Source organism: Diachasma alloeum, unplaced genomic scaffold, assembly GCF_001412515.2.
Source record: "Diachasma alloeum isolate Michigan unplaced genomic scaffold, Dall2.0 Dall_scaffold_00422, whole genome shotgun sequence".
In the NCBI taxonomy this organism is placed as follows: Eukaryota; Metazoa; Arthropoda; class Insecta; order Hymenoptera; family Braconidae; genus Diachasma; species Diachasma alloeum.
Window position 1 is genome coordinate 169,314 of NW_021680561.1, and position 12,784 is coordinate 182,097.

General features: G+C 36.5%; 1 protein-coding gene across 2 annotated transcripts in view; it reads right to left on the reverse strand.

The window, feature by feature from the left end:
- Positions 1–11,487, reverse strand: part of LOC107042129 (parathyroid hormone 2 receptor) — a 34,107-nt gene extending 22,620 nt beyond the window's left edge. The window contains exons 1-3 of one of the 2 annotated variants that reach the window (XM_015263022.2): positions 11,431–11,487; positions 7,381–7,451; positions 6,719–7,032 (exon numbers count right to left, since the gene is read on the reverse strand). In XM_015263022.2, coding sequence (XP_015118508.1) covers positions 6,719–7,032; positions 7,381–7,450 — 384 coding nt within the window. In that variant the 5' untranslated portion in view covers position 7,451; positions 11,431–11,487. Of the gene's footprint in view, positions 1–6,718; positions 7,033–7,380; positions 7,452–11,070; positions 11,093–11,430 lie in introns of those variants that run through there. The other variant, XM_015263023.2, reaches the window with a different exon arrangement.
- Between the last annotated feature and the right edge of the window lie 1,297 nt (positions 11,488–12,784).

Consider the following 12,784-nt stretch of genomic DNA (forward strand, 5'->3'; position numbering starts at 1 on the left):
GGGTCATACAGCTCTCAGAGCTCATCTGTTCAAGATGAAACTTGCAGAACAAGAAGACTGCAGACTGTGCGGAGGCGATAAGGAGGGCGTCATCCACATTTTATGTGAATGCCCCCTATTAGCACTCCGTCGCTATAAAATCTGGGGCCAGGCTTTCCTGAAACCAGAGGACTTACAACAAGCGGCTGTCACCAGCCTTATTAGCCTAGTGAGAAACACAGGGCTGGGGCTGTGTGACTGACCGAAACTAAGGCGGAAGTTACAAAAGATCGTATGATTTAGGTGACTCTGGGCGCTTTAAGTGACCAGCCGCACTTTTTTTATTCTTCTAAACTTTATTCTTGGTGGGATAATAAAAATTAACCAATTCCGGGATTGTTTTCAAGAACTAATATTTTCTAAAACCAATGCTGAATTTTTCTTAATTTTAGAAAATTTTCAGATTGAACTAAAGAATTGCGGCTGAGGTATTTAAAGAGCATAAGTGCCTCATACATTGGGAGGGGTGCCCAAATATCGGGAATTTCAGATCTGTGGAGAGGGGATTTTGCAAAGAGGGGGAGGGAGAAGGGTTGTGAATTGAAAATTTACAACTAAAAAAATTGAGTCGGTGAATTTTTCAAAAATATGTCCGAAACTAAGGGAGATAGCGAATTTTTACGAAAATTTTGGGGGAAGGAGGGGGGGGGGGGCATTGAGAATTCACTACCAAAAAAATTGAGTTGGCGAGTTGTTCAAAAATATCTCCGAAACTAAGGGAGATAGCGAATTTTTACTGAAAAAAGGGGCGGGTGCTCAATTTTTTTTTTCATTCTGTCCAAGTTACAAATTTTAAAATTTTTAAAAATTTTAAAAATATGCAAAATCCATTTAAATTTTTGAAATTTTCCAACTTGGACAAAATGGGAAAAAAATGAGAAGCCCGCCCCCCACCTTTTCATTAAAAATTCACTATCTCCCTTAGTTTCGAAGATATTTTTGAAAAACCCCAACGATAACCCGCCCTTTCATAAAACATATGCCCCCCCGGATATCGCCGCCCCCTCTTTGCAAAATTTCCCCTCAAAAATTGAAAAAAATTTCTAGATTTTAGAAAATATTTTTCGAAAATTAAGTATATTTTAATTTAAAATTAATCTCAATTTAGAAAAAAGTCTCTAGATTTTAGAAACCTGAAGGTTAGAAACCACCGTTTCTAAAATTTAGAAACTTTTTTTTTAAAGCTAATCCACTTTTTTTCTCCGTGTGAATCAAACCGAAAAATCGGCTTGAATCAAACCGAAAAATCGGTCTGAATCAGACTGGAAAATCGATTTTTCGGCTTGATTCGAACCGATGTCGGCTGGACCCGTTTCTACTTAAAACAAACCACTTTTCAACTTATGTCAGACCCGAAATTCGGATTGGCCTAGTTCGAGTCACTAGTCTGGATCAAGCTGAAAATTGGTTAGAATTAAACCGACGTCGACTTGAATCAGTACTTTTTTTGGGTGAATTTCAGCAATTTTTTTATGAACTAGGGGGCTACGCCCCCTACGCCTACTAGGGGGCTACTCGCTCCTCTCACCAACCCCCATATGACCCACATATGATACCCATAATCCTTATTTTGACACTTGTGACCCTTAACTGGCTCTCGTAACCCTCGTTATAACCATCGTAACCTTTATTTTGGCCCTTCATTTCTGACCCTTAATTTTAGAGTCTTAATTTCGAGTACCAAATTTTCATCACCAGAAGTCGATTTGGATTTTTATAATATATAGAGATATAGATTTTGATAAGCTCTATTCACAGAAACCAATAAAAATTTCATTTTCCATACAGATTCGAGAAAAATGATAGTTTTCCAAAAATCGTTTTTTCAACGATCGCTCAAAAAATTGTCATTAAAATGGAATTATTTCAGAGCTAAAAAAATTGATAACAATACCCTCTTAATTCTATCAGAATATGATGGGGTTCGCACAATCGGTTGTTGAGTTGAAGCACATTGTTCATGCGATTTGAAAGAGAAAATCGATTTTTTCATCATTCAAATCGTGGATTGTAAAATATATTTCAATGCCTTCTTAATCAAGTTGAAAAATTTCGAGAACAGCATCGTTGTTTATGAAGCTACACAATGGTCCGGACTAACTTCTGGCAGAACGTGGGTTAAACTCTGGCGAAATGCTGAATAAACACCGATTAAATTTTGGCTAAACGCTGATTAAATCTTGATTGAACCCTGGTTAAACCCAGACTGAAAACGAATTCGATAATTATTTGATAGAACGAAATAATACGCAAAATTTCGATGATATTTTAGTTGATGACAGTATTATAACATGGAAAAATACACAATAAGAGTGGTGAAATAAAAATTCCAAAACAGATAACTCATTCAGAAACAAACTTCTAATTTGTTAGCAATAATTACTATAGTCATTTATAAAAAAAATTCCATTGTTCACTTGTTTTTATCTATTCAGAGTTTATTTGGAAAAGAGTTACTTTTGCGGATAAAATATTAAAGAGCAGCAAAATGCATTAAAGGTCTTTCGATTATCTTGTGACGACACGGGTCGTCAACCCGTAATTTATTTTTTGTTTGTAAAATTTGTTTATTTTCATTTTTTAATGAAGAATGAGACCTTCCACGCCAAGATTGTTAAAAATTAGCCTCTAGGAGACTTCTCTCATCCATGAGAATCGGGAAAGGAAATACTCCAAATCTTTTCCAATTCGAATACCATTTGCGATCTCCGACGGTCATAACTCCGCAACAACGGGTTGAGTCGAGAAATGGAGGTCCTGAGAAAAATCTCTTGGGACCAAACAACATCCAGACCATCCCGTTCAAGCCATTGGAAAGGAGGATTAGACGATGGCGTCCCTCTACAAAGCCCGCGCTTTTGAAATGGGTGCAGAAGATGTCTTCAACCGAGGATCCATTGCCATCAACCACCGAGCAATTATGGTCCAGGGTACCCTGACGCGAGGAACAACCGGAGGGGGAAGCTCCCCGTCGTCTGCCGAGCAAAACCTACAGGAACTCAGCGAGGGATACTCGAATGTGAATAATATTCCAACGTTGGGGATAATTCACGACATTTAATCTAAAATAATTTTAAAATATCGAAAATATTGATTTATATCCATTTAGGAGTTTTTGAGAAATAATTTTCATGTAAATTAGTGCGTAGAATATTCTAGCGTTTAATACTTCTGTTAGAACTTCGATATCCAATCAAATTCCGTGTCTTATGAATTTGGGGGGAGGTTCCTCCCCCAAAACAAGATGAAGCAGGCATATCGGTTGAACCGGCCCAAGCTTGAGGAGAGTCGTCTCCTAGCCAGCGCGAGATGTAGTCGCAAAATAGTACTGTCCACCAGATTGGCATTTATTTTGTTTATTTTGAGTTAAATTTATTATTTTTTATTATAAAGGTTGCTGTCTATCCTGGAGCAGGTGATTTCTCATAAATCGACAGGTGGGCAGAGCCGAATTGTTATTAACTTTGAGTAAAATTGTAAAATTGTAGCCTTTGTCTTGGCTATTCTTGAGAAAGCGTCCAAGATGGCGTCTTTTCTAATTTTTCATTATATTTTCTTGAGTTGAGGCAGTTGTGATCAACTTCTCTTGTATTTTTTCGATTTTTGATGATTACTTTTGGTAAATTTGAGGATAATATTGAAGTTCATTAGTTCTGATTATTTTTTGTGTGAAATTAAAATGTGATAAATTGAATTGTATTTCGAGGTGACGTATCGACCCTCAACTGAATATCGATTCATATTATGGATATTTTGTCATAATTTTGAGAATAATGAGGAATTATAACCCTTATTCACCTTTCTTGTAAATTGCATAATTTTTCTTTGTGTGAAATTATATTTGATTATTCTTGTTAAATTGTGTGTTCTCATTGTGTGAATGGGGAAGGTAAAATTGCAGGCTGGCAGTATCGTCCTCCCTCCCCCTTATAACAAGTAGAGTCTACTTTGATACCTGAGCTACCAGCCATTGTAATTCTGTTAAAATTGTTGAAAATTCTAAATCGAGAGGAGTTGATGCACTCTTGAAAAATAATCCATCGACTGGCGTCCAACACACTAAAATTTCAATTAAAAATAATTCTATTCTGTATCCTACATTTTTCCCCGAACGTCACAATCTTATCAGACATCACGCTTCGTTAAGGTAGTTCAATAATTAACAATCACGATGACTCACGTCAATTCAGTTGTTTGATCATTACTTTATCACCGATCGCCACACAAAAACCGATGAGGAACGATAGACCCCTGGTAAACATATTTCTCCCCATTTATTCATATTATCTTGTCTTGCTTAGGGGATGAAGTAACCTTGTTTCAGACTTCTACCCCTCAATATTACAGAACAAAAATAATTCTAGTGATAAAATATCTGGATAAATAATATTATTAAATTGGAAAACTGAAAACAAATTATTGTTCAAGAGCTTGTTGAAATGTATACCACCCACATATCACGCTAGGTGGAGGACGATGGAGATATTGTGCGGTCATTTTATATTCATTAAATTATGGAGTTGACGAATATACACCAGGAATCATGACGGAGCCCACTGTGATATTTGGGGGGTATGATATTTAGGTCTATGATGAATTATCCGGATAATATTAGGGGGTGAGAGTGAAGGCCAGAAAATCAAATATTTAGAGGTTTAATACGTTATGGGGTGATATACAACCAGAACGAATGTTTTAGCCTCACTCACAGATAAGATAAAACATCTTTTAGGGAAACAACCGTGAAATTATCCCTACATTCCAGTTATTTTGTCCCCTAGGCGGAAAAGCCTCAAATACATCCAGACAAATGACCCATTTGCATTGAATAACCGATTTATTTTATCTGAATGAAAAATTACTAGATATTAATAAATTCGTTCTCTTCACCGTCTATACCATGATTCCATTTTTAATTAGTAAATTCTTTGATTGCATTAAGAAAACTATTCATCTAAAGTGAATAAAAGCGCAAATGTAACCCGATTGTCGGTTTAGATAATAACTTCATTACGAGCTATTTGAATAAATTTTTTTATTTGATTCAAATAAAATTTATTTAATTCGAATCATTTTTCCGTACTGACCTTCACTTTTCCTCGTCCGCCCATGCAGGGCTTGCCGATATATGCAACACGGCCGAACATCGGTCCAATATTCGCTCACCGAGCATCGGGGCCCCGATAAAAGGCCGAACATCGGTCTAATATACGCTCGCCGAGCATCGGGGCCCCGATAAAAGGCCGGCCATCGGTCCAATATCCGCTCGCCGAACATCGGAACCTCAATAAAAGGCCAAACATCGGCCCAATATCTGCTCGCCGAATATCGGGACCCCGATGAAAGGCTGCTCCACGGCCGATATGATCGGAACCGACTTAATATTTATAGGCTATTTTTCGAATAAATGGATGGATAGCATGCATCCATTCTCTTTCCTAATATACAGAATATAGATATTGATACCCCGAATGAAAGCCTAAATATTTTAAGAATAGTCAATTAATTATTATAATTAACTCTTCTCATCGAACTTTCGATTTCATTAACTAATTGTTGATAATCGTATTTAAAAAACACACCATGTGGTATTTATATATCCGAAAAAAATCTATCTTCATAAGAAATTTCAGATGGCTCAATGGACAGCGCGCTTGACTGCAAATCAGAAGGACCTGCGATCGAATCCCACCTGGGGCAATTTTCCATTTCTTTAAATTCAATTTTATTCTTTTTTGGTTTACTGGAACGGATAAGAAGGGTTATAAAACGATTATAAACTATTGGAACTAATATGTATGAACGAATTTAACGTATTGTTTCACCGATGGTTGGCTGATAATCGACGCCAATGTTGGCCGTACATCGGTGTCTATGATGGCCCGAGGTAACGTCCCAAAGTTCGGCCGAAGATCGCAACCGATTATCGGCGAACTCGGCGCCGAGTTTGGCCCGATGTTCGGCCATTTTGTATTGCCCTACATGGGCCGAGATTGGTATTAGCCCTTTCCCAAACTCGTAAAAGTGAAAATCACTGCGGAAAAATATCTTTCACGACTAGTGCCATGGGGTTTTTTTACTCGCGTGATTGGTCAGTCTTTGTCTTTGGCTCGGAATATTCTAATCGGAGATTACTTTGTGCTTATTAATTTTTTCTGTGATGCATTCACGATTTGAAAGTAAAAAGCCGAAAGAGACCTTTGTAGGTCCAAATATCTGTCCTTTTTTTCTACATCATTTATGATAATTTTACCTATCAAAATTTGTGGGAGTTCACTTTCCATAATGGCCAAAATTAATTTGATATTTCTTTTATATATTTACAATAATATTTGAGAGAACATTCGTGTGGGTTGAAATTCTGAGAAGAGCGAGCCATGGTGTGTATGCGGTTGGTTTTTAATACTAAACACCATTGGAGTCATAGAGACTTTCATAGTTCCATATGTTAGCAAACCCTGAAACCTTTAAGATCTTTGTTTCTAGAGTTAGTTCCTTCGAGGAGTTTGAAGTGTGTGCATGTCTCTCCCAAGCTTAAAATTTAAATAAGGAGTAAAAGTATTCACTTATCCGGACATATTTCTTATTTAAATTACCCGCTTGCAATAAAATTACAAAAAATGATTCCTTTTACCACCTCATCGATAAACGATTTATACGGAGTATAGAAATTACTTACAATTAGAACAGTAGAGTTGTGCGTCTTCGCAAACTCGGAATGGGTGATCTCGATATTTTCAACGGCTGTGACAAAATAGCCAGGGGGTGGTGTGCAGAGGGTATAATTGCTCCAAGTGACTCCAAGCGAATTACTGTACCAGTTACCCCCAGGGAGACATTGTTTCGTTGATGTGCCATTGTTGGGATTCTCATACCCGAGAACAGCTTGTGGAGGGCACGACAGTACAGCAGTAGCATTAGCAACCGTACTCGGCCAGCAGAGAAGTCCATCAAAAGACGGCGGGCATTGATCCGTCACATTATTCACGATGTCTAGGAGTAATATAACTAATGTAAACGGGAGCGGTTGTGTCCCCGTGATTATACTGCCATCGATCACGGTGAGGATAAAGAGATGAGCGTCCATTTATCCATCGTGATTGGCAAAAATGATAGGGGATTTTTACACTGCACATTTTTGAGGAAAAATGAAAAAGGAAAAATTGATGGATTCAACAACAAAAGGGGGAATACACGCATCGCTGTGTTTGTGGGATGCTTCCATTCCAAGCTGTTACGAGTTTACCCGCACAATCAATGATATTTTTAGTTTCATTTTTTTTCATTGAACCCCTGGGGCTTTTTATTGTGATATCTCATGTCGTGGAAGTTTCTACTCACATTCATTTGTCAGCAATTCGCAATTTTTTTCTTGCTCGTGCTGAAACCTCTCCACGTCACCATTTGTCATCCTGGAAGTGGAATCAAGGATTTATTTAGGTAAAAATGTAATTTGTTTGTAAAGTGGTAAGAAACAGGAGAATTTCTATCAAACATCGTGCATACAAGTTGGTTACAAAATATCTCTGCTACGGGAGAGTATAGCGACAAATGTCAGGGAACTTTTTCGTTGGTAATTTCCTGAACTGTCTCTCTATAATAAANGGGGGGGGGGGGGGGGATGTCCAGCGATTCCACCAAATCCGTATATAAAATACTTTCGAAGTTCAGATTTTTTTAAAATCTGAAAATCGATGCCATTTAGGAGGCACTCTCAGCTACAACTTTTAAAAATATTCCCCCCAATATCCTCATATATGTATATATATATATATTTTTTTTTTTTCAAAAATTTCTACTTCCCGGTAAGAACCAACCCAAACTTTTTCTTGGCGCTGTTTTTGTACAAAAACAATTGTTTTTGTTTTTTTTAGAGAGATTTCATAATTTTTTTCTAAATAAGCAAGGAATCGTTTTGATATCCTATAAATTTTGTTATTTCCAATTCAATTCGGCTCATTCATTTTTCACACGATAGATCATCTTTCCAATTAACAATCGAAGCAAAACAAATAATTGTACTTCACAGTCATTATTTACTGATTCCAATTCAATTACTGATTCAATTACTGATTCCAGATTTTCCGACTCAATTTGCTTCTTCCAGAATTTATTTAAGCACGGAACTCAATTGAAAAATTTCTGTGGAATTTATCGTTCATGCACCAAATTCAATTTGTAAATTCTCAGGCTCCTTCCTTGGTGTGTGTGGCTGTATTGTAGTGCTACCAAGTCCCTAACAAAAAAATGATAGGAGATAATGTGAAATACGACAATGTGCATGTGATCCCGTTGCTATGCGCGGAATTTTTTAAATATTGATTGGAATAAAAAAATAGTTACATCAATGAGAAGCTAGTGGTCGATTTATATCATGTAACTAAGATTTTTTTTCATGTACCTTGTCACATTTCTATTTTATTCAATGTATATGTGTCGGAGGTAGTGGAGGGGGTAGTTGCCTCGTGGATAGATACACGGCAGCGTACGGACAGTTTTGCATAGAGTGAAAACTTTTTCTTGGCTGATACGCTGCCGCGTACCTCGATATATATGTAATAGAAAAAATGCTCATTACTTTTGGGACTTCTTCTCTTGAGTTGAAGGCAATTAAAGCGATGAATTTGTATTGGGTGTGTGTTCAAATTTTTTTGTTCAAATAAAACACATTTGCTTGTTTGGAAAATTAAAGGAAAGTTTATTGAAAGTATGCTCCATCTGCAGCTACAACCTTCGCCCATCTTTCAAGTAATTTACGTATTCTTTGCCTGAAGAAATCCTGGTCTTTTGAGCTGATCCAATTATCAAGCCAAATTTTGATACTTTCGTATGAAGTGAACCGTTCTCCCGTAAGATCTGACTGCAGTGTTCGGAATAAGTGGTAATCCGAAGGAGCTATGTCTGGCGAATATGGCGGGTGGAGTAGCACTTCCCAGTCCTATCTAAATATCTTTTCACAACTTGGGCGGTATGGGGTTTGGCATTGTCATGGTGAAGAATTAATTTAATGTGCCTATTCGCTTCAAATGCATTAGTTGTCGGTAAACTTCTCCATTAATAGTTTGAGAGGGTTGGAACAACTCATAATATACAACACCTCTCTGATCTCACCAAATGCAGAGCATAACCTTGGCACTGTGAATATTTCTTTTTGGCTGGGATGGGCCGGGTTCACCTGGCTTCACATAAGCTTTTTGGCGTTTAGGATTTTCATAATATATCTATTTTTCATCTCCTGTGACTATTCGATGCAAAAATCCTTTTCTTTGCTGTCTTTGAAGTAGTATTTCACAAATTGTTTTTCGACGTTCCATGTCTCTTTCTTTTAATTCATATGGAACCCAGTTACCAATAACTTTTTGAACCATTCCCATTGCTTTTAAACGCTTTGCAACAGTTGATTGTTCAACATTTAATGCTGCAGCCAATTCTGATTGAGTTTGGCCAGAATCCTCTGCCAATAATGCCTCCAATTCAGCATCTTCTAATTTTTTTGGTGGTTTTCCATGTTCTCTGTCCTCAGTGCCAAAATCATTATTTTGAAATCGTCAAAACCATTCCTTGCAAGTTGTATTAGATGGAGCATGCTCACCGTAAATCTCCACAAGTAAACGATGAGTTTCCGCTACACTTTTCTTTGCAATATAATAGTGTAATAACACTTCCCACAAATGATGTTTACTTGGAACGAAAACCGCCATTGTCACGGAGGTAAAAACACTTGTTGCTTATATTTCAACCAAATGTCACGTAGTGCGTTTGACAGCTGACATAAAGTACTATCGAATACAAGTGTTGCCATTTATTAGTGCACGTAAGCAATACTAAAAACGACATCTGTTGGGAAAGGGCGGAGTCATATTCACACCTAATATTTTCATTTTCGAATGTAAAAAAAATATCTCTGTCAATGCGAACTTAATTTCACGGAGGGGATATTCTACAATGGAGTTCGGTGAAGGAAGTTGTGGAAAAAAACATTCACGGTCACGCTGACTTGGNGGGGGGGGGGGGGCGGAGGGAGCGAGCGGAGGGGGCCAAGCCCCCCGCGGATAGACGTGCGGAGCGCGCAGGGGGCTGAGCCCCATAGTACAAAATATCTTTTGATTTTTCATCCTAAAAACAATCGTTTCCAAGATAAATACAATTTTATCTTTGTAATGAATTGCTCAAAGATGGTAATTGCAAAAATTTTATACTAATCATTACGCAAAGATTTCTGACAAAATATAGGAAAAAAACTTGTTCTGTAGTTGCCAAAAAAAGGGTTTCTTGACAGCTACTCGTAATAATTAGTCGAACAAAGTGAAGAAAAATTGAAAAACACGTAATCAGTTGAATAATTTATCTTTTGATTGTAAAATTGAAAAAAAAAATTAAATTCCTGGACTCTCTTTCCATCGTGAGTAGCTTCCGCATTTAACAATGAAATAGTGAAACTTCTTCGTTGAAAAATCTCGGCTAGTTGGGTAAATATCTTCAGAATGTGGGATTCTACAGAATAAACCTCGCGGAACATTTTTTGCAGCCAAAAAAATTTCCAACGAAGACAATTGAGACAATTTGATAAATAAATACATGCACTGTTAAAAAAGTTTGTTAAATTACTACACTTTTGCTGCATCAATGTGTAGTAAAATTACAAATTCGTTAGTAGAATTGGTATTTACTACATTTTTGCATGAATATTGGGACCAAATATTCGGGATTTCACTGTAATATTCTCATGTGTGAATTCATTTGTATTAGAATTTTCCCACATAATTACTGGAAATATTGCGTCAAATTTCGCATCAAATGCGAGAAAAATTGGGACCCGAATTTTCGAGTAGCCGGTAGAATGAAATACTGTGCAAGCAGTAATTCTTCTGAGACTATTTCTCCGTGTACAAAATATTTTAATTATCTAGTTATGCAGGAAATAAATAACTTTGCAGAAAAATATCGAGAGCTTCTGGTCGCTCCAGAAATTCACAGAGAACAACTCCTGTCAAATTCGCAAAATAATCTTACAATCTGCTGAATAATTACCGAATTCTTTCGTATGCTAATAAAATGTAGAATAATAAGTGGCGAGCAGACTCGATGCTTTCTGCCGATCACAAGAATTCACTTTCAAGTTGACACATGACCTCTTCCGATAGACATGTTTGGAAATTATACTTTCAATGACACAAGACACTACACATATTCGCCCATAGTATTTGAAAGGGACCTTTGTTTGCGATTCTTTTTCCACTGATTTTAAACTTCAGTGGTCGGACAAAAATAGCCGGAAATAAATGGGGATAAACTGATACAATCATTCAATTTCAGACGTTGAATAACATTTTAACGTTTGAAAACAACGGAAACTTATTTATAAATGTTTGATTGAGAGAAGAAACGAACCTGCTACTGCGCGTCTCACGCACTGTTAAGTGCGTTCGCGAAACGTCTGTTACAGCTGCCAGTTGAATCTGTAGTGTATAGACCCACACTTTGCTTTCCCGCGCTAGACAATTCGCGCAAGCGTCGAACGATCCACGTCCCTTGAAAAAAAAATTTATTCCCAATTTCCCATTTTTTTTTTCAATTACCGAAAATTGATTAAAAAATTGAATGACAGCAATCTCATCAGTGTTATATATTACATCATCTAATAATGAAGTGATGAAAGCCTGATGCATCTATTTCTGTTTTGAATGTGTCTGTTGTTCCTGGCAGGGTAAAAAAGTCGATCCATCAAATCGCTAATATCAAAATGGTTCAGGAGTGTAAATATTAATTCAGTAAGATTGAAGTGCCCATACAATATGCATCGTTGATACAAACTGGGAGTACACAGTGTCTTCGTCATTCGATTTCTCAATGTCTGAGAATGATATCATGGATAAAAAAAAATGCGGAGAAGGGTGGGTGCAACATTTTGTGTTTGGTAATTTGAATTTATCTCGGTACCAAGAGATTCGATAGGCAAATACTGGGACAGTTTTGCTCATAACTGGAGAAATTTTCAACAGAAAAGCTAGGGTGATCCGACTCATTTCGTATTCAACAAAATGTGACAATCCGTCATGCTTCGAGACAAGAATAAGACCACCTGCTGATTATTTTGCAATTTTTTGTTGTATGAATGTTACTAAAAAATTTCTGCATTTTTTCCAAAACTGCGGGTTTTTTAAATTGCAAATTAATCTGTGTGAAATGTTCAATGAATTGCATAACTGTGGTAAATAGTAAAAAATACTGAGTCAATATTTTTAAGGAAACATTTTGTATTAAAATTCAATTTATATCGCAATTTGTTTATGTTCACATTATTATCAACAGATATAACATTGCCAAATACTGTTCATAATTTAAGTCTCTATATCCCAATGCAAACTATCAATAACACATTCGATTAAATTTACGTATTTTTGTATAAACATTTTCTGTAATTACTCTCTTTTCCCTAATGTGGCAGAATTTCACTAATATTTCTCCTTCATCAGTTATTGGACGATATTATCGCTGAAAAAAATTCAAAAATGAACAGGAATTACGAATAAATTTTATCATTTGAATGAGTGCAGAGATCATAAGTATAGGATGTCAATTAATTTTTTTTCTTTAAATAAATTATATGCATTGACATTCACTAACCAAAAATCTAGGCCACAATATTTTAGTCGATTTTCATAAATTCCATTCCTGCCGTTAATTTTATTTAATTTCTATTCTTTTTCTTCTCACCATCAATACCGTAGAACAGATATCATTG